The sequence below is a fragment of the Eleutherodactylus coqui genome, chromosome 8, assembly GCF_035609145.1.
Source record: "Eleutherodactylus coqui strain aEleCoq1 chromosome 8, aEleCoq1.hap1, whole genome shotgun sequence".
Lineage (NCBI taxonomy): Eukaryota > Metazoa > Chordata > Amphibia > Anura > Eleutherodactylidae > Eleutherodactylus > Eleutherodactylus coqui.
Window position 1 is genome coordinate 123,393,650 of NC_089844.1, and position 25,737 is coordinate 123,419,386.

A 25,737-nucleotide genomic window follows, 5' to 3' on the forward strand; every position below is an offset into this window, starting at 1 on the left:
AAACCTGTTGGACCTCACCCGACATGGGAGCTATGCAGGAATCTCAATGTCGCACACAGTCCAACACTGCATTAGAAAGGGTTAATGTTGCTGTAGGCCTCTTGGTAGCCTCCCAGACCAATTTTCTTCTGGTCTTTTCACTTGTTTTTGAGGAATGTCCAGTTCTTGGTAATGTCAGTGTTGTACCAAATTGAATCCACTTCTTGATGTCCATCTTCACTGTGTTCCATGGTACATGTAATGCCTTGGAAATGTTTTGCTCCCCTTCTCCTGACTGATACCTTCCAACAATCAGATCCCTTTGATGTGCTGTAAGATCTTTACGACGTCTGCTGAAAAATCAAAATGTCAGGAAAATCCTCCTAGAAGAGTTTAACTTTATATGGGGAAAATCAGAATCCTTGTAAATAATGGCAGCGGAGTGCTGACTACTATTTATCATGAGTTTACATGTGATTGGCCAATTCTGAACACAACCACATCCCCAAATATGAGGGTGCGACACTTATGCACCCACATTATTTTACTCCTATTAGTTTTATAATCCACCCTAAGTGATTTCCGTTTGTTTCTCAATGGAATTGTACAGATATTGGGTCACTTTGTAGGTGGAAGTAAAGGATTCATCTTTGTTGGATTTCTTAACGTGACAAAAGCCTAGCATTTTAACAGGGATGTGTAGACTTTTTATATCCACTGTATATCCATGTAGGAGTTATAAGATACACATACTAGATACTAGAGCGCTCTCTAGTAGCTACTCACATGTATCTGACAGATCAGAGGGAGTGATGAGGGGCACCAGAACAGGGAGAGAGAAATACTAATGGGACACTATGTGGCTGGAACTGTTAGGCCTTAGTCAGACGGGCGATTTTTCGCGCGATTTGCGCATGCGGCCGGCGATTTTATAAAACCATTGCTTTGCAATGGTATCGGACACATGAGCGCTTTTTATGCGCTCGTCCGATAAATTATAGAACAAAAAAATCGCAGATCGCACCTATCTGCGATCTGCGATTCCTGTTCTCTTCTCTATATGCGCTCAATGGGGCCGGCGGCAGCAGCGCCGACCCCATTGAGAACATATAGAAGACAAATCATTCTTCTCTGCCACAGCTGTAACAGCTGTGACAGAGAAGAACGATGTTTGCCCATTGAATTCAATGGAGCGGCAATACAGCCGCTCCATTGAAAGCAATGGGCTGCCGGCGTGCGCGGGGTGAATTGTCGGGAAGGGGTTAAATATATAAACCCTTCCCTGCAATTCATTCTAAAATGTGTTAAAATAAAAAAAAATTGTATACTCACCTTTCTGCTGCAGCCGGAGTCCAGCCGCAGCCGCTGTCAGTTCTCCTGAACTGCTTCTTGGCACTATTCAGCCGGCGGGGCTTTAAAATCCCCGCCTGCTGAATGATCTGCCTCTGATTGGTCACAGCCCTGACCAATCAGAGGCTGAAAACACTCACACACGCATTCATGAATGGGTGAGTGACTGCTGCCTCTCAGCGCTGAGCCAATCAGGGGCAGGTCTGACTCACATCCATTCATGAATGGGTGTGAGTGAGGCATGCCTCTGATTGACTCAGCAGTGAGACAATCAGGGGGCAGGTCTGACTCACACCCCCTTCACACCCACTGCAGGACGGCCACACGGAGCTCCGGCTGCCGGCAGAAGGTGAGTATACAATTTTTTTTTATTTTAACACATTTTAGGATGGATTGCAGGGAAGGGCTTATATATTTAAGCCCTTACCGACAATTCATCCCGGGCTCGCCCGCAGCGCATTGCTTTCAATGGAGACGGCTGTATTGCCGTCTCCATTGAATGCAATGCGCTGGACAGCTCCGGCCCGTTTCTAATGAAATGCGGCTAGGAGCAGATTTTCGGGCGATTTGCGGGCGACTTGTGCGCACCGGTCACGTGATTTGCGGATGCGCATCCGTCATGCGATCCGCAAATCGCGCGAAAAATCGCCCGTCTGACTAAGGCCTTAGGGAGAACACTTTGTGCATCCAGCATTGTTCTGGGGGACACTGTGTCTACTACTGCTATGGGAAAACTGTGTGTCTGGCACTGTTATGGGAGAATGGTGGGTCTATAATTGTGCTGGGAGGGAACTGCTGTATGTGATTGGCACTGCTTTGGGGAACACACTGTGGCTGACAGTTATTGTGGTTCTGTGGTGCTGTATGATGAATATTTCAAGCAACTTAAAGGGGTTGTCCCGCGCCGAAACGGTTTTTTTTTTTTCAATAGCCCCCCCCCCCCCCCCCCCCCGTTCGGCACGAGACAAACCCGATGCAGGGGTAAAAAAAACCAAAACGTCCAGTACTTACCCGAATCCCTGCGCTCCCGCGACTTCTTACTTACCTTAGTAAGATGGCCGCCGGGATCTTCACCCACAATGCACCGCGGGTCTTATCCCATGGTGCACCGTGGGCTCTGTGTGCTCCATTGCCGATTCCAGCCTCCTGATTGGCTGGAATCGGCACACGTGACGGGGCGGAGCTACAAGGAGCAGCTCTCCGGCACGAGCGGCCCCATTCGGAAGGGAGAAGACCGGACTGCGCAAGCGTGTCTAATCGGGCGATTAGACGCTGAAATTAGACGGCACCATGGAGACGGGGACGCCAGCAACGGAACAGGTAAGTGAATAACTTCTGTATGGCTCATAATTAATGCACAATGTACATTACAAAGTGCATTAACATGGCCATACAGAAGTGTATAACCCCACTTGCTTTCGCTGGACAACCCCTTTAATGGCTTTACACAGGCCGATTATTGCCCAAGTAAAAGCTCAAAAGGGCGATTACGGATGACCGTCATCTTATCTAAACATGGGGCCCAAAAGAGCAAGTAAACCAGAATCACTTTTCAGAGTCACTTTTTAGCTCTAAAAAACAGGCAGTCGTTCATGTATAAATGACTGCTCATTTATTCTGAGTGGAGGCGGGTGGCCGGAAGATCTCCAGTGTGTCCTACCTCCATTCAGATTATCGCTCCTGTGTGAAAGCACAAAAGTGATACCATTGGGATGGCTGTCAGGCACTTATGCACCCAAGAGTCGTCCCATGTGAAGCCACCCTAAAGGAGCAATCCTCTGCAAAGGAAAAAGAAAAAAACCTTTATCCAGCTGCACTCTATAGGGCCTCCAAAACATAAGGGAATGAGCTTCTACAACCTCAGTTAATAGTACGCCAAGTTTATTCCCAATGCATAAATGAACAAATAAAAATAGGTTTAAAGTACCTCTACTTGCGGGTGAGCGACGAGTTTCTGCGTCATCTGACGCCTTTATTAAGCATAACTTACTTCTATCCCATTACATATATAAATACATACAACATACCTTAATCATGAATTCAAAATAGGGGACATCTGCAAAGGGGTTTTACAGTCTGATATATTTATGGGGGGAAAAGTAGAGGAAGCAGAAATAACGAGATCAAATTTACATGGCCGCCCTCCATCATATGTTTATGGCAGTCTGTATTGGATAGAGGGAGCACAGTGGCTGCCATATGACAAGTATTGTAACATCATTTGTATATAGACTACCATAAACCCATAGGCCTCCTGCAGTCGGGCGAAAATTCTGCTGCGAAATTTCCCGCAGAATTTCCGCCTGTGTCGGCTGCCATAGGATTGCATTAGATAATGCAATCCTATGCACACAGCCACGATTTGTCCACATGGAAACATGCGCAGAAAACAAATCGCGGCATGTCCTACTTCTGCGAGACCCGCACAGAAACGTCAATAGTGACGCGCCAGCTCCGCTCTGTGCATGCGCCAGCTGGGCAGCAGTCGGCACATAGCAAAGAGGGGAGGTGCTGGGAGCGGGAGAGCCTCTGTGGTCACTGCAGGGCACGTGTCGGATTCTGCTGCGAGAATCCTCGCAGCGGGACCCGACCCGGCCGTCTGCAGGAGGCCATAAACAGTGACTATCATGCTGATTGACACTAGACTATTAGCTGAATTTCTCCATGTGTTGGAAAAGCTACAACAATGGCTGACATCCTATTAGATATATTAATACTGTATATGTGAAGAACTTTGGAACATGTTACACATTTGTCATTATGTTACAGGGAACCTTAATAATTCCAATCTTCTCATCTGTTCTCAATGATGAAACCCAATGGGAGACTCCCAACCAGTTTAACCCCAATCATTTCTTGGATGCTGATGGAAAGTTTGTGAAAAAAGATGCATTCTATGCATTCTCCAAAGGTGAGTCTAAAATGCAAAGTTTTACAATGATCTGAAGCTTACTGCAAACAATAACGGAACCAAGCTTACTATTGGATACATTACTAGAACTGAGCTTACCACATAGATATAGGACAGAATGTAGATTATTGCATATAGTAATGGAACCAAGCTTACCACATACCGTGTTTCCCCGAAAATAGGACCCTGTCATATTAATTTTTGCCCCAAAAGAGGCAGTAGGTCTTATTTTTAGGGGAGGTTTTATTCTACTTCCCTAGCAGGCTTGGTCCATGTCCCTTCCGCTGCTCTTCACAGCTCCGATGTTCTTATAGCGATGGCTATAATTTTATTCAGCGCTGCACTGATTGACTAAGCAGCGGTCAAAGAAACAGCCACAGCCATCACTTCCTGGAGGTGGGATTTATGAATCCTGTCACCAGGAAGTGATGTTGTACGAGCGGCTGAGGACTGCGGGAACCATGCTTAACCTCTAGAGAACAGTGGAAGGGACCTGGACTGAGCCTGCTAGGTAACATATTTTTTTTATGTAGTGTAACTATGGCTTATATTCAGGGTAGAGCTTATATTTCAAGCCTCTCCAAAAATTCGGCTAGGGCTTATTTTTGGGGTGGGTCTTAATTTTGGGGGAACGGGGTAGATACAACACAGACAGCACCAGAACCAAGCTTACTACATAGATATATAACAGAACTAAGCTTGTTATAGAGATATCTCAAAGAGAATTACATTTAGAATGCAGATCTCCTGTCATGTTTGTGCATGCAAAGAATGTTTTTATTGTGCCATATATAGTGCCCTGCAAAGTGCTCCACTGAAAGTATTGCCATATTACTGCAACAGAGAGGCCTATGTCAAATTGTAAAGCCCTTCACAGTATAGACACTAAAATCAACTTTATAAGATATTCATTAAAAACATACAGGGCTAAGACTGACGTACAAACATACAACCATTAGTTTCCCTCAATATTGGAATGGTTATTGCAGGATGGGAAAGGCCTGCTTAATCAAGAATGGACAAGAGGTAAGAAGGGTACGATTCATAGACTGGGTTGATCAGAGAAATGTAGTGGATATAGTATATCTGGACTTTAGTAAAACATCTGACAAAGTATCTCATACCATACTTATTGAAAAAAATGACCAAATATGGGATTGACAAGGCAACCGTTAGGTGGATTCACAACTGGCTGAGTGATTGTACTCAAAGAGTGGTCATAAATGGCTGCACATCCAAGTGGAAGAATGTACCAAGTGGGGTACCACAAAGCTCTGTCCTAGGCCCAGTGTTGTTCAACATTTTTATTAATGATCTGGAGGAGGGAATTGATGGGAAACTGGTCTAAGCTAGGAGGGATAGCTAGCTAAGATTAGAGAAGAGTATTCAAAAGATCTAGAACAGCTTGACTAGTGCACGGCGACTAACAGAATGGTATTTAACAAGGAGAAATGCAAAGTCCTACATTTGAGCAAGAAAAATTAAAAAAGCACATACAGAATGGGAGGAATTAGGCTAAGCAGCAGCACATGTGAAAAAGACTTGGGTATACTAATAGATCATACACTGAACATGAGTCAACAATGTGATGCAGCAGCCAAAAAGGCAAACAATTCTGGGATGTATTAAGAGAAGCATAGAGTCTAGATCACGTGAGGCCATTATCCCCCTCTACTCTTCTGGAATACTGTATCCAGTTCTGGGCATCCCACTTTAAAAAAGACACAAACTGGAGCAAGTTCAGAGAAGAGTTACCAAAATGGTAAGCGGTCTGCAAATCATGTCCTATGAAGAACAGTTAAAGGATCTGGAAATATTTAGCTTGCAAAAAAGAAGGCTGACAGGAGACTTAATAGCTGTCTACAAATATGTGAAGGGCTGTCACAGTGCAGAGGGATCAGCCCTATTCTCATCTGCACAAGGGAAGGCTAAAAGCAAGGGGGTGAACCTGAAAGGGAGGACATACAGGATAGGTATTTGATGGTGAGGGTGATAAATGAGTGGAATAGGTTACCACAGGAGGTGGCAAGTTCTCCTTCAATGGAAGTGTTCAAATAAAGGCTGGACAGACATCTGTTTGGGATGATTTAGTGATCCTGCATTGAGCAGAGGGTTGGACCAGATGACCCTGGAGGTCCCTTCCAACTCTACCATTCTATGATTCTATAAGTATGTATAGCAATTCTATGTATATCCTAATTCTATGAGGATTCATAGCAATAGGATGCTAGATACTAGCGTCGCGGCTTGCCATTGCCTATGATCGCTACTGTAAGCAATAAGGCATTGCAGTAAAGAAGTCCTGCAATGCATTATCATAGCAATCATAGCTATTATGGTGGAAATCCCGTACAGGGACATAAAAATTGTGTAAAAGGAAGAAAACTTTCTGTGCACATTTTCCCTTATTTGTATAAAAAATTTTAACATTTAAAAGATCCCATATATTTGGTATCATCGTATCCATAACGACCTGTACAATAAATTGAACATACTATGTATCCTGAAAGGCAAAAACCCATTAAAAAAAAAACTAAAACATGGAGGCAAAGTGCTTATTTTATTGATTTTGCCTCCCAAAAAATACAGTGAAAAGGATCACAAAAGCTGTATGTACCCCAAAATGGTAGAAATAAAAATTACAGCTCCTCACGCAAAAATCAAGCCTTCAGAGATCTGATCATGGAAAATTAAAAAGGTCATGGGACTTTGAATGCAGCAATGTAAAATTAATAATTTCTAAAACAAAAAAGGGTTTTTTTGAGCAAAAAAATTTATATTTTTGGTATTGTCATAATCGTACCCAACCACAGAAAAAAAATGTATCATGTAATTTAAGCTGTAGGATTGCAAAATTTTCTCTCCCTTCCCTAAAAAAAAAATAAAGTTTTACAATACATTATATGCACCCAAAAATAGTAGCAATAAAAAACTACAGTTCACTAGAGATGAGCGAACGTACTCGTCCGAGCTTGATACTCGTTCGAGTATTAGCGTGTTAGAGATGCTCGTTACTCGAGACGAGTACCACGCGATGTTCGAGTTACTTTCACTTTCATCTCTGAGACGTTAGCTCGCTTTTCTGGCCAATAGAAAGACAGGGAAGGCATTACAACTTCCCCCTGCGACGTTCAAGCCCTATACCACCCCCCTGCAGTGAGTGGCTGGCGAGATCAGGTGTCACCCGAGTATATAAATCGGCCCCTCCCGCGGCTCGCCACAGATGCATTCTGACATAGTTCAGGGAAAGTGCTGTCTTACTGGAGTTGCTATAGGGAGAGTGTTAGGAGTTATTTTAGGCTTCAAGAACCCCAACGGTCCTTCTTAGGGCCACATCTAACAGTGTGCAGTAATGTGGAGGCTGCTTTTTGCAGTGTTGCACATTTTTTTTTGTATATCGGCCGTGCAGAGCATTGCGTCCTGCAGTAATTTTACATTGTCCAGGGCCAGTAGTGGTGAGGCAGGGACAGAAGACATATTTAGTGTATATAGGCAGTGGGCCTTTCCAAAAATATTTGGGAAAAAAAATCTATTTGGGCTGCCTGTGACCGTCCTCAGTGTACTGGGTCTCTGCTGGGGGTAGTTGTCCTAATTCATACGCAGCCAGCTAAGTGTTACAGCAGGCTTGCGCAAAATTCTTTCCTGGCTCTGCTGTGCGTTCCGTAAGCTAAGTCAGCCTCCAACCACAGGCCAATAAGCGGCACATTTAATTACAGCATTCTGTTTCTGCACTACTGGTAATACACCCTGCTGAGGGGTAGGCCTAGAGGATGTGGACGCGGCCGAGGACGCAGAGGCCCAAGTCAGGGTATGGGCACAGGCCGAGCTCCTGATCCAGGTGTATCGCAGCCGACTGCTGCGGGATTAGGAGAGAGGCACGTTTCTGGCGTCCCCACATTCATCTCACAATTAATGGGTCCACGCGGTAGACCTTTATTAGAAAATGAGCAGTGTGAGCAGGTCCTGTCGTGGATGGCAGAAAGTGCATCCAGCAATCTATCGACCACCCAGACTTCTGCGCCGTCCACTGCTGCAACTCTGAATCCTCTGGCTGCTGCTCCTCCTTCCTCCCAGCCTCCTCACTCCATTACAATGACACATTCTAAGGAGCAGGCAGATTCCCAGGAACTGTTCCCGGGCCCTTGCCCAGAATGGGCAGCAATGGTTCAGAATCCTCTCCCACTGGAGGAGTTTGTCGTGACCGATGCCCAACCTTTGGAAAGTTCCCGGGGTCCGGGGGATGAGGCAGGGGACTTCCGGCAACTGTCTCAAGACCTTTCAGTGGGTGAGGAGGACGATGACGATGAGACACAGTTGTCTATCAGTGAGGTAGTAGTAAGGGCAGTAAGTCCGAGGGAGGAGCGCACAGAGGATTCGGAGGAAGAGCAGCAGGACGATGAGGTGACTGACCCCACCTGGTTTGCTATGCCTACTGAGGACAGGTCTTCAGAGGGGGAGGCAAGGGCAGCAGCAGGGCAGGTTGGAAGAGGCAGTGCGGTGGCCAGGGGTAGAGGCAGGGCCAGACCGAATAATCCACCAACTGTTTCCCAAAGCGCCCCCTCGCGCCATGCCACCCTGCAGAGGCCGAGGTGCTCAAAGGTCTGGCAGTTTTTCACTGAGAGTGCAGACGACCGACGAACAGTGGTGTGCAACCATTGTCGCGCCAGGATCAGCCGAGGAGCCACCACCACCAGCATGTGCAGACATATGATGGCCAAGCACCCCACAAGGTGGGACGAAGGCCGTTCACCGCCTCCGGTTTGCACCGCTGCCTCTCCCCCTGTGCCCCAACCTGCCACTGAGCTCTAACCCCCCTCTCAGGACACAGGCACTACCGTCTCCTGGCCTGCACCCACACCCTCAACTCCGCTGACCTCGGCCCCATCCACCAATGTCTCTCAGCGCACCGTCCAGCCGTCGCTAGCGCAAGTGTTGGAGCGCTAGCGCAAGTACGCCGCCACGCACCCGCACGCTCAAGCGTTAAACGTGCACATAGCCAAATTTATCAGCCTGGAGATGCTGCCGTATAGGGTTGTGGAAACGGAGTCTTTCAAAAGTATGATGGCGGCGGCGGCCCCGCGCTACTCAGTTCCCAGTCGCCACTACTTTTCCCGATGTGCCGTCCCAGCCCTGCACGACCACGTCTCCCGCAACATTGTACGCGCCCTCACCAACGCGGTTACTGCCAAGGTCCACTTAACAACGGACAGGTGGACAAGCACAGGCGGGCAGGGCCACTATATCTTCCTGACGGCACATTGGGTGAATTTAGTGGAGGCTGGTACAGAGTCAGAGCCTGGGACCGCTCACGTCCTACCCACCCCCAGAATTGCGGGCCCCACCTCGGTGGTGGTATCTGCGGCGGTGTATGCTTCCTCCACTAAACCACCCTCCTCCTCCTCGCAATCAAAATGTGTCAGCAGCAGCACGTCGGCAGCAGTCGGCGTCGCGCGGCGTGGCAGCACAGCGGTGGGCAAGCGTCAGCAGGCCGTGCTGAAACTACTCAGCTTAGGAGAGAAGAGGCCCACGACCCACGAACTGCTTCAGGGTCTGACAGAGCAGACCGACCGCTGGCTTGCGCCGCTGAGCCTCCAACCGGGCATGGTCGTGTGTGACAACGGCCGTAACCTGGTGGCGGCTCTGCAGCTTGGCAGCCTCACGCACGTGCCATGCCTGGCCCACGTCTTTAATTTGGTGGTTCAGCGCTTTCTGAAAAGCTACCCATGCTTGTCAGACCAGCTCGGAAAGGTGCGCCGGCTCTGCGCACATTTCCGCAAGTCCCACACGGACGCTGCCACCCTGCAACATCGGTTTCATCTGCCAGTGCACCGACTGCTGTGCGACGTGCCCACACGGTGGAACTCTACGCTCCACATGTTGGCCAGGATCTTTGAGCAGCGTAGAGCTATAGTGGAATACCAACTCCAACATGGGTGGCGCAGTGGGAGTCAGCCTCCTCAATTCTTTACAGAAGAGTGGGCCTGGTTGACAGACATCTGCCAGGTCCTTGGAAACTTTGAGGAGTCTACCCAGATGGTGAGCGGGGATGCTGCAATCATTAGCGTCACCATTCCTCTGCTATGCCTCTTGAGACGTTCCCTGCAAAGCATAAAGGCAGACGCTTTGCGCTCGGAAACAGAGCCTGGGGAAGACATTATGTCGCTGGATAGTCAGAGCACCCTCCTGTCTATATCTCAGCGCGTTGAGGAGGAGGAGCGTGAGGAGGATGAGAAGGAGGGGGAAGAGACAGCTTGGCCCACTGCTGAGGGTACCCATGCTGCTTGCCTGTCATCCTTTCAGCGTGTATGGCCTGAGGAGGAAGAGGAGGAGGAGGATCCTGAAAGTGATCTTCCTAGTGAGGACAGATATGTGTTGCGTACAGGTACCCTGGCACACATGGCGGACTTCATGTTAGGATGCCTTTCTCGTGACCCTCGCGTTACACGCATTCTGGCCACTACGGATTACTGGGTGTACACACTGCTTGACCCACGGTATAAGGAGAACCTTTACACTCTGATACCCGAAGAGGAAAGGGGTTCGAGAGTGATGCTATACCACAGGACACTGGCGGACAAGTTGATGGTAATATTCCTATCCGACAGCGCTAGTGGCAGAAGGCGCAGTTCCGAGGGCCAGGTAGCAGGGGAGGCGCGGAGATCAGGCAGCATGTACAGCACAGGCAGGGGAACACTCTCTAAGGCCTTTGACAGCTTTCCGGCTCCCCAGCAAGACTGTGTCACCGCTCCCCAGTCAAGGCTGAGTCGGCGGGAGCACTGTAAAAGGATGGTGAGGGAGTACGTAGCCGATCGCACGACCGTCCTCCGTGACGCCTCTGCCCCCTACAACTACTGGGTGTTGAAGCTGGACACGTGGCCTGAACTCGCGCTGTATGCCCTGGAGGTGCTTGCTTGTCCTGCGGCTAGCGTCTTGTCAGAGAGGGTGTTTAGTGTGGCTGGGGGAATCATCACAGATAAGCGTACCCGCCTGTCAACCGACAGTGCCGACAGGCTTACACTCATCAAGCTGAACAAAGCCTGGATTTCCCCAGACTTCTCTTCTCCACCAGCGGACAGCAGCGATACCTAAAGAATACGTAGGCTGCACCCGCGGATGGAAGCATTGTTCTCTATCCCCATCAAAAACGGGGACATTTTAGCTTCATCAATCTGTGTATAATATTCATCCTTCTGCTCCTCCTCCTGAAACCTGACGTAATCACGCCGAACGGGCAATTTTTCTTAGGCCCACAAGGCTCAGTCATATAATTTTTGTAAACAATTTTTATACGTTTCAATGCTCATTAAAGCGTTGAAACTTTCACCTGAACCAATTTTCATTTTAACTGGGCTGCCTCCAGGCCTAGTTACCAATTAAGCCACATTAACCAAAGCGATTAATGGGTTTCACCTGCCCTCTTGGTTGGGCATGGGCAATTTTTCTGAGGTACATTAGTACTGTTGGTACACCAATATTTTGGGGCCCTCGCCTACAGTGTAATCCAATTAATTTTTTGCCCACCTGCATTAAAGCTAACGTTACCTCAGCTGTGCTGGGCACTGCAATGGGATATATTTATGTACCGCCGGTGGGTTCCAGGGAGCCACCCATGCTGTGGGTGCACACGGAATTCCCATTGCGGAGTTGTACCTGCCTGTTACTATTTATAAAAAAACGCAGTCTGACTGGGGCATGCAGACACCTTGACAGAATGAATAGTGTGTGGCACATAGGTTCCCCATTGCTATGCCCACGTGTGCAGCTCCTGATGGCGGTGGCACAGGATTATATTTCTCATTGCTTCTGTACAGCATTGTGGGCTATCGCCCCGCCCCTTTTAAAGAGGGTCGCTGCCTAGCCGTGCCAACCCTCTGCAGTGTGTGCCTGCGGTTCCTCCTCATGGCAGATGCACTTATAAATAGACATGAGGGTGGTGTGGCATGAGGGCAGCTGAAGGCTGCGCAGGGACACTTTGGTGTGCGCTGTGGACACTGCGTCGTGCGGGGGGGGGGGGGGTCTGGTGGTTGGTCAGCATGTAACCCAGGAGAAGTGGCAGCGGAGTGTCATGCAGGCAGTGATTGTGCTTTGTTGGAGGTAGTGTGGTGCTTAGCTAAGGTATGCATTGCTAATGAGGGCTTTTCAGAAGTAAAAGTTGTTGGGGGGGCACTCTTGCCGCTATTGTGGCTTAATAGTGGGACCTGGGAACTTGAGATGCAGCCCAACATGTAGCCCCTCGCCTGCCCTATCCGTTGCTGTGTTGTTCCCATCACTTTCTTGAAGTGCCCAGATTTTCACTAATGGAAACCTTAGCGAGCTTCGGCGATATACAAAAATGCTCGAGTCACCCATTGACTTCAATGGGGTTCGTTACTCGAAACGAACCCTCGAGCATCGCGATAATTTCGTCCCGAGCACCCGAGCATTTTTGGTGCTCGCTCATCTCTACAGTTCACCACGCAAAAAACAAGCCCTCATACGGCCACGTTATGGAAAAATAAAGTTATGGCTTTTGAAAAATTACGATGAAAATCCTCAAAAAATCATTGCGAACTCATGCTTAAAATAGTACATATTCTTAAGGGATTAAACGGCCTCTGTTCCTCTTGCCATATCACCTGGATAATTAAGGACATGGCAGGGAGATAAGGTTCTGTTTTACCTCTTAAAGTTGGTATCAGTTTGAGGATCCATGGGCCTTGTCCTGTTTAGTGGAATTCAGTCTATAATTACCCCTTAAAGTGAACTCCAACTTTCAAGCTTATGTATTTTTTGGTCCAAAATTCTGTGCGGATTAATTTCATAACCCCTTAATGACCAGCCCATTGCCTTTTTATGTCCTGGCCTGCTGGGCATTATTCCCAGAGGACATAAAAACATGCTTCTTCTGGGAATGACAGTCCTGCAGCCTCTGGGCATGACAGCTCCATGCTGCCGGTTACCAGAGTAAGCCGACAGCATGGAGCTGTCATCCCGGTCAGTGGGACCCCCCTCCCGGTCACGCGATCGCCGGTATCCACCAGATACTGGCGATCGCGTTAAAGTCAATAAAAAGTTTTAAAAAGTCAACGTTTCAGCTCTCCTTGCAGATCGGATCTATAAGGGGAGCAGAGAATACTCAGCCCCCATCCTCCACAATGGCCGGCGTCTTCCAATTGATAACAGCAATGATGTAAAAGTTTAAAAAAAAAAAAGCCAAATTTTCACCTCCCGTCAGGGATTGGATCCGTGAGGGGAGGTGAAATTACTTAACCAAGGCCACCGGCGATGTCCCCTGACAGGATCCTTATCTGTGGACCTTTCCCCAGCTTTGGCGCATGCATCCTTCACCGAAATGGCGGACGCAAACACAGAAGTTGAGGAGTGCAAGAGGAAATTTAAAATCTCCTTGCTCCTGACTACTAAAGGTAGCCGAGAGCTTGGAGATGTCATGGGGGGCCTCGGTGAGTGTTCCTCAGTCACGTGATCGCCATTATCCAATGGTCATCACATAAAACAAAGACTAGAGATAAGCGAGCACCAAAATGCTCGGGTGCTCGTTACTCGGGACGAAATTATCGCGATGCTCGAGGGTTCGTTTCGAGTAACGAACCCCATTGAAATCAATGGGCGACCAGAGCATTTTTGTATATCGCCGATGCTCGCTAAGGTTTTCATTTGTGAAAATCGGAGCAATTCAAGAAAGTGATGGGAACGACACAGCAACGGATAGGGCAGGCGAGGGGCTACATGTTGGGCTGCATCTCAAGTTCCCAGGTCCCAATATTAAAGGGGTTGTCCCGCGCCGAAACGGGTTTTTTTTTTTTTCAACCCCCCCCCCCCGTTCGGCGCGAGACAACCCCGATGCAGGGAGGTAAAGAAAGCTCACCGGAGCGCTTACCTGAATCCCCGCGCTCCGGTGACTTCTCTACTCACCGCTGAAGATGGCCTCTTCCTCCGTGGACCGCAGCTCTTCTGTGCGGTCCACTGCCGATTCCAGCCTCCTGATTGGCTGGAATCGGCACGTGACAGGGCGGAGCTACACGGAGCCCCATAGAAGACTGCAGAAGACCCGGACTGCGCAAGCGCGGCTAATTTGGCCATCGGAGGGCGAAAATTAGTCGGCACCATGGAGACGAGGACGCCAGCAACGGAACAGGTAAGTATAAAACTTTTTATAACTTCTGCATGGCTCATAATTAATGCACAATGTACATTACAAAGTGCATTATTATGGCCATGCAGAAGTGTACAGACCCACTTGCTGCCTCGGGACAACCCCTTTAAGCCACAATAGTGGCAAGAGTGGGCCACCCCCCCCTCCCAACAATTTTTACTTCTGAAAAGCCCTCATTAGCAATGCATACCTTAGCTAAGCACCACACTACCTCCAACAAAGCACAATCACTGCCTGCATGACACTTTGCTGCCACTTCTCCTGGGTTACATGCTGACCAACCCCCCCCCCCCCCCCCGCACGACCCAGTGTTCACAGCGCACACCAAACTGTCCCTGCCCAGCCTTCAGCTGCCCTCATGCCACGCCACACTCATGTCTATTTATAGGTGCGTCTGCCATGAGGAGGAACCGCAGGCACACACTGCAGAGGGTTGGCATGGCTAGGCAGCGACCCTCTTTAAAAGGGGCGGGGCGATAGCCTACAATGCTGTACAGAAGCAATGAGAAATGCAATCCTGTGCCACCTCCATCTGGAGCTGCACACGTGGGCATAGCAATGGGGAACCTATGTGCCACACACTATTCATTCTGTCAAGGTGTCTGCATGCCCCAGTCAGACCGCGTTTTTTTATAAATAGTCACAGGCAGGTACAACTCCGCAATGGGAATTCCGTGTGCACCCACAGCATGGGTGGCTCCCTGGAACCCACCGGCGGTACATAAATATATCCCATTGCATTGCCCATCACAGCTGAGGTAATGTCGTGCTTAATGCAGGTGGGCTTCGGCCCACACTGCTTGCCCCAGTCAGACTGGGGTTCTTTAGAAGTGGACACATGCAGTTACAACTCCGTGTGGACCCACAGCATGGGTGGGTGCCAGGAAGCCACCGGCGGTACATAAATATATCCCATTGCAGTGCCCAACACAGCTGATGTAACGTCAGCTGTAATGCAGGTGGGCTAAAAATTAATTTGATTACACTGTAGGCGAGGGCCCCCAAAAATTGGTGTACCAACAGTACTAATGTACCTCAGAAAAATTGCCCATGGCCAACCAAGAGGGCAGGTGAAACCCATTAATCGCTTTGATTAATGTGGCTTAATTGGTAACTAGGCCTGGAGGCAGCCCAGTTAAAATTAAAATTGGTTGAGGTGAAAGTTTCAACGCTTTAATGAGCATTGAAACGTATAAAAATTGTTTAGAAAATTTATATGACTGAGCCTTGTGGGCCTAAGAAAAATTGCACGTTCGGCGTCATTACGTCAGGTTTCAGGAGGAGGAGGATGAATATTATACACAGATTGATGAAGCAAAAAGGTCCCCGTTTTGGATGGTGATAGAGAACGATGCTTCCATCCGCGGGTGCAGCCTACGTATTCTTTAGGTATCGCTGCTGTCCGCTGGTGGAGAAGAGAAGTCTGGGGAAATCCAGGCTTTGTTCATCTTGATGAGTGTTAGCCTGTCGGCACTGTCGGTTGACAGGCGGGTACGCTTATCCGTGATGATTCCCCCAGCCGCACTAAACACCCTCTCTGACAAGACGCTAGCCGCAGGACAAGCAAGCACCTCCAGGGCATACAGCGCGAGTTCAGGCCACGTGTCCAGCTTCGACACCCAGTAGTTGTAGGGGGCAGAGGCGTCACGGAGGACGGTCGTGCGATTGGCTACGTACTCCCTCACCATCCTTTTACAGTGCTCCCGCCGACTCAGCCTTGACTGGGGAGCGGTGACACAGTCTTGCTGGGGAGCCAGAAAGCTGTCAAAGGCCTTAGAGAGTGTTCCCCTGCCTGTGCTGTACATGCTGCCTGATCTTTGCGCCTCCCCTGCTACCTGGCCCTCGGAACTGCGCCTTCGGCCACTAGAGCTGTCGGATAGGAATGTTACCATCAGTTTGTCCGCCAGGGTCCTGTGGTATAGCATCACTCTCGAACCCCTTTCCTCTTCGGGTATGAGAGTGGAAAGGTTCTCCTTATACCGTGGGTCGAGCAGTGTGTACACCCAGTAATCCGTAGTGGCCAGAATGCGTGTAACGCGAGGGTCACGAGAAAGGCATCCTAACATGAAGTCAGCCATGTGTGCCAGGGTACCTGTACGCAACACATGGCTGTCCTCACTAGGAAGATCACTTTCAGGATCCTGATCCTCCTGATCCTCCTAATCCTCCTCTCCAGCGACATACTGTCTTCCCCCGGCTCTGTTTCCGAGCGCAAAGCGTCTGCCTTTATGCTTTGCAGGGAACGTCTCAAGAGGCATAGCAGAGGAATGGTGATGCTAATGATTGCAGCATCGCCGCTCACCATCTGGGTAGACTCCTCAAAGTTTCCAAGGACCTGGCAGATGTCTGCCAACCAGGCCCACTCTTCTGTAAAGAATTAAGGAGGCTGACTCCCACTGCGCCGCCCATGTTAGAGTTGGTATTCCACTATAGCTCTACGCTGCTCATAGAGCCTGGCCAACATGTGGAGCGTAGAGTTCCACCGTGTGGGCATGTCGCACAGCAGTCGGTGCACTGGCAGATTAAACCGATGTTGCAGGGTGCGCAGGGTGGCAGCGTCCGTGTGGGACTTGCGGAAATGTGCGCAGAGCCGGCGCACCTTTCCGAGCTGGTCTGACAAGCGTGGGTAGCTTTTCAGAAAGCACTGAACCACCAAATTAAAGACGTGGGCCAGGCATGGCACGTGCGTGAGGCTGCCGAGCTGCAGAGCCGCCACCAGGTTACGGCCGTTGTCACACACGACCATGCCTGGTTGGAGGCTCAGTGGCGCAAGCCAGCGGTCGGTTTGCTCTGTCGGACCCTGCAGCAGTTCGTGGGCCGTGTGCCTCTTCTCTCCTAAGCTGAGTAGTTTCAGCACGGCCTGCTGCCGCTTGCCCACTGCTGTGCTGCCACGCCGCGCGACACCGACTGCTGGCGACGTGCTGCTGCTGCTGACACATCTTGATTGCGAGACAGAGGTTGCGTTGGAGGAGGAGGAGGGTGCTTTAGTGGAGGAAGCATACACCGCCGCAGATACCACTACCGAGCTGGGGCCCGCAATTCTGGGGGTGGGTAGGACGTGAGCGGTCCCAGGCTCTGATTCGGTCCCAGCCTCCACTAAATTCACCCAATGTGCCGTCAGGGAGATATAGTGGCCCTGCCCGCCTGTGCTTGTCCACGTGTCCGTTGTTAAGTGGACCTTGCCAGTAACCGCGTTGGTGAGGGCGCGTACAATGTTGCGGGAGACGTGGTCGTGCAGGGCTGGGACAGCACATCGGGAAAAGTAGTGGCGACTGGGAACTGAGTAGGGCGGGGCCGCCGCCGCCATCATACTTTTGAAAGACTCCGTTTCCACAACCCTATAAGGCAGCATCTCCAGGCTGATAAATTTGGCTATGTGCACGTTTAACGCTTGAGCGTGCGGGTGCGTGGCGGCATACTTGCGCTAGCACTCAAACACTTGTGCTAGTGACGGCTGGACGGTGCGCTGAGAGACATTGCTGGATGGGGCCGAGGTCAGCGGAGTTGAGGGTGTGGGTGCAGGCCAGGAGACGGTAGTGCCTGTGCCCTGAGAGGGGGGTTGGATCTCAGTGGCAGGTTGGGGTACAGGGGGAGAGGCAGCGGTGCAAACCGGAGGTGGCGAACGGCCTTCGTCCCACCTTGTGGGGTGCTTGGCCATCATATGTCTGCGCATGCTGGTGGTGGTGGCTCCCCGGCTGATCTTGGCGTGACAAAGGTTGCACACCACTGTTCGTCGGTCATCTGCACTCTCAGTGAAAAACTGCCTGACCTTTGAGCACCTCGGCCTCTGCAGGGTGGCGTGGCGCGAGGGGGCGCTTTGGGAAACAGTTGGTGGATTATTCGGTCTGGCCCTGCCTCTACCCCTGGACACCGCACTGCCTCTTGCAACCTGCCCTGCTGCTGCCCTTGCCTCCCCCTCTGAAGACCTGTCCTCAGTAGGCGTAGCAAACCAGGTGGGGTCAGTCACCTCATTGTCCTGCTACTCTTCCTCCGAATCCTCTGTGCGCTCCTCTCTCGGACTTACTGCCCTTACTACTACCTCACTGATAGACAACTGTGTCTCAACGTCATCGTCCTCCTCACCCACTGAAAGGTCTTGAGACAGTTGCCGGAAGTCCCCAGCCTCATCCCCCGGACCCCGGGAACTTTCCAATGGTTGGGCATTAGTCACGATAATCTCCTCTGGTGGGAGAGCAACCACTGCTGCTCAATCTGAGCAGGGGCCCGAGAACAGTTCCTGGGAGTCTGCCCGCTCCTCAGAATGTCTCATTGTAATGGAGTGAGGAGGCTGGGAGGAAGGAGGAGCAGCAGCCAGAGGATTCTGAGTTGCAGCAGTGGACGGCGCAGAACTGTGGGTGGACGATAGATTGCTGGATGCACTTTCTGCCATCCACGACAGGACCTGCTCACACTGCTCATTTTCTAATAAAGGTCTACCGCGTGGACCCAATAATTGTGCGATGAATGTGGGGACGCCAGAAACGTGCCTCTCTCCTAATCCCGCAGCAGTCGGCTGCGATACACCTGGATCAGGAGCTCGGCCTGTGCCCACACCCTGACTTGGGCCTCCGCGTCCTCGGCCACGTCCACGTCCTCTAGGCCTACCCCTACCCCTCAGCATGCTGTATCACCAGTAATGCAGAAACAGAACGCTGTAATTAAATGTGCCGCTTATTGGCCTGTGGTTGGAGGCTGACATCGCTTACGCAACGCCAGGAAATAATTTTGCGCAAGCCTGCTGTAACAGCTGGCTGCGTATGAATTTGGAGAACTACTACACCCAGCAGAGACCCAGAACACTGAGGACAGTCACAGGCAGCCCAAATAGATTTTTTCCCCCAAATTTTTTTGCAAAGGCCCACTGCCTATATTCAATCAATATGTCTTCTGTCCCTTCCTAAGCGCCTCTGGCCCTGGAGTATTACTGCAGGGCGCAATGCTCTGCACGGCCGATATACCCAAAAAAAAAAAAGTGCAACACTGCAAAAAGCAGCCTCCACAGTACTGCACACGGTTAGATGTGGCCCTAAGAAGGACTGTTGGGGTTCTTGAAGCCTAAAATACTCCTAACACTCTCCATATAGCAGCTCCACCAAGATACCACTTTCCCTCCTCTATGTCAGAACGCATCTGTGGCGAGCTGCAGGAGGGGCCGATTTTTATACTCGGGTGACACCTGATCTCGCCAGCCACTCACTGCAGGGGGGTGGTATAGGGCTTGAGCGTCGCAGGGGGAAGTTGTAATGCCTTCCCTGTCTTTCTATTGGCCAGAAAACCGCGCTGTCTCAGAGATGAAAGGGAAAGTAACTCGAACATCGCGTAGTACTCGTCACGAGTAACGAGCATCTCGAACACGCTAATACTCGAACGAGTAACGAGCATCTCGAACACGCTAATACTCGAACGAGTATCAAGCTCGGACGAGTACGTTCGCTCATCTCTAATAAAGACAGTTAAAGTTTGATGTGCCGTTCAGTTTGGGCCTCGTTGTGCAGCCAGACAGATTAGAGCTACAATGGGTATTTTTCCGAACACGGGACAAACGGGGGGATCCATTTTGCGGTGAAAGTCTTAATTCCTATGTATGCCGTACAGAAAAAGTATTTTCAAAATGACACGATTGCCAAAAAAACAAAAATCATATTTTTTTTTCTGCTTTGCTTCGAGTCATTTAAAAATGGTGGGGTCAAAATACGGAGTTCACTGCTAGATGAATTTGTTAAGGGGTCTAGTTTTTAAAATTGGGTTATTTGTGGGGGTTCTTTGTCGTTTTGGCCGCTCAAGGGGTCTACAAGTGTGCTATGGGGCTTAAACCACCTTCAAAATTTGGCCTGGTCATTAAGGCGCAAACAGTCACTAAGGGGTCAATATAGCTTAATAGAAAATAATAATTGCTATAATAGTAATAATTCTAGCTGGTTGCACCTACCACTAGGGGGAGCTTACTGCATACTCTTATTACATGGAACTCAATAATAAAAACAGTATACAACTCCCTTAGTGGTGGAGCCAGCTATGTTGTGTTTCCTTAGTAATGATTTACAGACCCTGATTGGTATCTTCATGTCTATACAGGGCGCAGAGTGTGTGCAGGAGAGAGCCTCGCCAGAATGGAGCTATTTCTTTTCATCACTGGACTGCTGCAGAAGTTCACATTCACACCGCCTCCAGGAGTGAGCACAGATGACTTGGACATCACTCCAGAAGTAGTCTTCACCATGAGACCCAAGAGCTACAAAATCTGTGCAACTCCCAGGCAGTAGGCGGTGTACAGCATTGTGAATATATTCCACTTGTATTTGGGCATTAAGATGCCTGCATCCAGTAATGGGCAGCATGGACCTCATTGCTCCACCACGGGGCACTTAAACTAATTCTAATAATTGCTTTTAACAATTTAAGTATCCATCTTTGTTTATGCTGAAGCAAATGATGTAAATGTACCTTATGTTTCTGACAATAAGATGACATTTTTACTGATAAGTGTCTGCGCATTATCATCCAGAGGTGTGTGTGTGTGTGTGTGTGTGTGGGGGGGGGGGGGGGGGTTGTGGAAGTCAGATAGATCCAGAAACCCCTGACTGCTGTCATAATGATCCATCATCGGGAGAACTCTGCTGCCATACATACTGTGGCTGCACAGTCCTCCTCCTAACTGCCCCATCAGTCCCTTCCTGCAAGTAACCCTAGAGATCACTCACATATCTTCTCTGGGGTGCAGGTCCTGCTCTGTATACACAGGACTAGCGACAAATAACCTTACCTCTATGCTCGCTTACTTATCTAAAATAACCATCAGACTTTCTGTTGGGTAAAATTGTGGGGTAGGCCACAGCTTTATTAAACCAACGCTTATCAAAAAACTTTATTTAATTAAGAAAAAACCCTTTATGAGAAAAAACCTTTTCCATGCCGTAAACGTCCAACTTTGAGTCCACAATAGTCCCGAGGAAATTCGTGAGCCCAGGTCCTTGGCTGCTAACCTTCCTCGACTCTCCTTCTCCAGCATGGAAAAAACTCCACCACGCGGAATGCGTCGTTTATAGAGATGAGCGAACGTACTCGTCCGAGCTTGATATTCGTGCGAATATTAGGGTGTTCGGGATGCTCGTTACTCGTAACGAGCACCACGCGGTGTTCTGGTTATTTCAATTTCCTCTCTGAGACGTTAGCGCGCTTTTCTGGCCAATTGAAAGACAGGGAAGGCATTACAACTTCCCCCTGTGACGTTCAAGCCCTATACCACCCCCCTGCAGTGAGTGGCTGGGAAGATCAGATGTCACCCGAGTATAAAGTCGGCCCCTCCCGCGGCTCGCCACACATGCCTTGTGAGTTAGCTGAGGGAAAGTACTATCGTGCTGGTGCTGCTGTAGGGAGAGCGTTAGGAGTCAGTGTAGGCTTCAAGAACCCTAAAGGTCCTTCTTAGGGCCACATCTACCTGTGTGCAGGCTGCTGCTAGCAGTGTTTTTTTTTCTCAAAATCGGCAGTGCAGAGCATTGCACCCGGCATTAGGGACAGAAGTGGTGCATAGGCAGGGAGAGTGTTAGGAGTGAGTGTAGCCTTCAAGAACCTCAACGGTCCTTTCTAGGGCCAAATTTAAGCGTGTGCAGTACTGTGCTGGCTGCTGTTAGCAGTGTTGCATATTTTTTTTTCTAAAAATCGTCTGTGCAGAGCATTGCACCCTCCATTCATACTACAGGGACAGAATTGTGTAGGCAGGGTCACAACACAGTTATTGTTCATTGAATATACGCAGTGGGTCCTTCCCTTTGCAAAAAAGGAAAAGAAATTATATTTGGCCTGCCTGTGTCAGTCCTAAGGTCTCCGTGTACGTGTGTGCTGCGTGGACAACGTACAAAAATCAGACGCAACCAGCTACGGTTTACTGCAGGCTTGCGCCATTGTCTTTCCTGACTGGCAAATACCTGCTCTGCTAGAGTTAATAACTCTGCTACACTAAAGTTTTGTGTCACTTTTTCAGGGCCACACTACAGTTATTAAACGTATTGTTCATTGAATATACGCAGTGGGGCCTTCCCTTTGCAAAAAAGCGAAAAAATTATATTTGGCCTGCAGGCTTGCGCCAATTTATTTCCTGCCTGGGAAATCAAATCACTGCTAATACAGCATGCTGAGGGGTAGGGGTAGGCCTAGAGGACGTGGACGCGGCCGAGGACGCGGAGGGCCAAGTGAGGGTGTGGGCACAGGCCGAGACAGTGCGGTGGCCAGGGGTAGAGGCAGGGCCAGACCGAATAATCCACCAACTGGTTCCCAAAGCGCCCCCTCGCGCCATGCCACCCTGCACAGGTCAAGGTGCTCAACGGTGTGGCAGTTTTTCACAGAGACGCCTGACGACCGACGAACAGTGGTGTGCAACCTTTGTCGCGCCAAGATCAGCTGGGGAGGCACCACCAACAGCATGCGCAGGCATATGATGGCCAAGCACCCCACAAGGTGGGACGATGCCCGTTCACCGCCTCCGGTTTGCACCACTGCCTCTCCCCCTGTGCCCCAACCTGCCACTAAGATCCAACCCCCCTCTGAGGACACAGGCACTACCGTCTCCTGGCCTGCACCCACACCCTCACCTCCGCTGTCCTCAGCCCCATCCAGCAATGTCTCTCAGCGCAGCGTCCACACGTCGCTAGTGCCACAGTTTGAGCGCAAGCGCAAGTACGACGCCACGCACCCGCACGCTCAAGCGTTAAACGTGCACATTGCAAAATTGATCAGCCTAGAGATGCTGCCGTATAGGCTTGTGGAAACGGAGGCTTTCAAAAGCATGATGGCGGCGGCTGCCCCGCGCTACTTGGTTCCCAGTCGCCACTACTTTTCCCGATGTGCCGTCCCAGCCCTGCACGACCACGTCTCCCGCAACATTGTACGCGCCCTCACCAACGCGGTTACTCCCAAGGTCCACTTAACGGACACGTGGACAAGCACAGGCGGGCAAGGCCACTATATCTCCCTGACGGCACATTGGGTGAATTTAGTGGAGGCTGGGACAGAGTCAGAGCCTGGGACCGCTCACGTCCTACCCACCCCCAGAATTGCGGGCCACAGCTCGGTGGTGGTATCTGCGGCGGTGTATGCTTCCTCCACTAAAGCACCTTCCTCCTCCTCCTCCTCCTCCTCCAACGCAACCTCTGTCTCGCAATCAAGATGTGTCAGCAGCACGTCGCCAGCAGTCGGTGTCACGCGGTGTGGCAGCACAGCGGTGGGCAAGCGTCAGCAGGCCATGCTGAAACTACTCAGCTTAGGAGAGAAGAGGCACACGGCCCACGAACTGCTGCAGGGTCTGACAGAGCAGACCGACCACTGGCTTGCGCCGCTGAGCCTCCAACCGGGCATGGTTGTGTGTGACAACGGCCGTAAGCTGGTGGCGGCTCTGCAGCTCGGCAGCCTCACGCACGTGCCATGCCTGGCCCATGTGTTTAATTTGGTGGTTCAGCGCTTTCTGAAAAGCTACCCCCACTTGTCATAACTGCTCGGAAAGGTGCGCCAGCTCTGCGCACATTTCCGCAAATCCCACACGCACGCTGCCACCCTGCGGACACTGCAACATAGGTTTAATCTGCCAGTGCACCGACTGCTGTGCGACGTGCCCACACAGTGCAACTCTACGCTCCACATGTTGGCCAGACTCTATGAGCAGCGTAGAGCCATAGTGGAATACCAACTCCAACTTGCGCGGCGCAGTGAGAGTCAGCCTCCTCAATTATTTACAGAAGAGTGGCCCTGGTTGGCAGCCATCTGCCAGGTCCTTGGAAAATTTGAGGAGTCTACCCAGGTGGTGAGCGGCGATGCTGCAATCATTAGCGTCACCATTCCTCTGCTATGCATCTTGAGAAGTTCCCTGCAAAGCATAAAGGCAGACGCTTTGCGCTCGGAAACAGAGCCGGGGGAAGACAGTATGTCGCTGGATAGTCAGAGCACCCGCCTGTCTATATCTCAGCGCGTTGAGGAGGAGGAGGAGGAGCATGAGGAGGATGAGGAGGAGGGGGAAGAGACAGCTTGGCCCACTGGTGAGGGTACACATGCTGCTGGGCTGTCATCCTTTCAGCGTGTATGGCCTGAGGAGGAGGAAGAGGAGGAGGAGGAGGATCCTGAAAGTGATCTTCCTAGTGAGGACAGCCATGTGTTGCGTACAGGTACCCTGGCACACATGGCTGACTTCATGTTAGGATGCCTTTCTCGTGACCCTCGCGTTACACGCATTCTGGCCACTACGGATTACTGGGTGTACACACTGCTCGATCCACGGTATAAGGAGAACCTGTGCACTCTCATTCCCGAAGAGGAAAGGGGTTCGAGAATGATGCTATACCACAGGGCGCTGGTGGACAGACTGATGGTAAACTTCCCATCCGACAGCGCTAGTGGCAGAAGGCGCAGTTCCGAGGGCCAGGTAGCAGGGGACGCGCAGAGATCAGGCAGCATGTACAGCGCAGGCAGGGGAACATTCTCCAAGGCCTTTGCCAGCTTTATGGCTCCCCAGCAAGACTGTGTCACCGCTCCCCAGTCAAGGCTGAGTTGGCGGGAGCACTGTAAAAGGATGGTGAGGGAGTACGTAGCCGATCGCACGACCGTCCTCCGTGACGCCTCTGCCACCAACAACTACTGGGTGTCGAAGCTGGACACGTGGCCTGAAATCGCGCTGTATGCCCTGGAGGTGCTTGCTTGTCCTGTGGCTAGCGTCTTGTCAGAGAGTGTGTTTAGTGTGGCTGGGGGAATCATCACAGATAAGCGTACCCGCCTGTCCACCGACAGTGCCGACAGGCTAACACTCATCAAGATGAACAAAGCCTGGATTTCCCCAGACTTCTCTTCTCCACCAGCGGACAGCAGCGATACGTAAGCAATACGTAGGCTGCACCCGCGGATGGAAGCTACGTTCTCTCTCACCATCCAAAACGGGGACATTTCTGCTTCATCAATCTGTGTCTAATATTCCTCCTCCTCCTCCTGCTCCTCCTCCTGAAACCTCACGTAATCACGCCTTAACGGGCAATTTTTCTTAGGGCCACAAGGCTCGCTCATATAATTTTTCTAAACAATTTTTATATGTTTCAATGCTCTTAAAAGCGTTGAAACTTTAACTTGAACCAATTTTTCGTTAAACTGGGCTGCCTCCAGGCCTAGTTACCACTTAAGCCACATTAACCAAAGCGATTAATGGGTTTCACCTGCCCTCTTGGTTGGCCATGGCCAATTTTTTGGATGTACATTAGTACTGTTGATACAGCAATTTTTGTGGGCCCTCGCCTACAGTGTAATCAAATGAATTTTTAGCCCACCTGCATGACAGCTGACGTTACATCCGCTGTGTTGGGCAATGCAATGG

The 25,737-nt window shown here is 50.4% G+C and overlaps 1 protein-coding gene across 1 annotated transcript in view; it reads left to right on the forward strand.

Moving 5' to 3' along the window:
• LOC136577582 (cytochrome P450 2W1-like) overlaps positions 1 to 20,730 on the forward strand; it is a 40,227-nt gene extending 19,497 nt beyond the window's left edge. Inside the window, exons 8-9 of the mRNA XM_066577509.1 lie at positions 4,099 to 4,240; positions 20,469 to 20,730. Of these exons, the coding sequence (XP_066433606.1) occupies positions 4,099 to 4,240; positions 20,469 to 20,656 (330 nt within the window). The 3' untranslated portion in view covers positions 20,657 to 20,730. The remainder of the gene's footprint in view (positions 1 to 4,098; positions 4,241 to 20,468) is intronic.
• Positions 20,731 to 25,737: the final 5,007 nt, after the last annotated feature.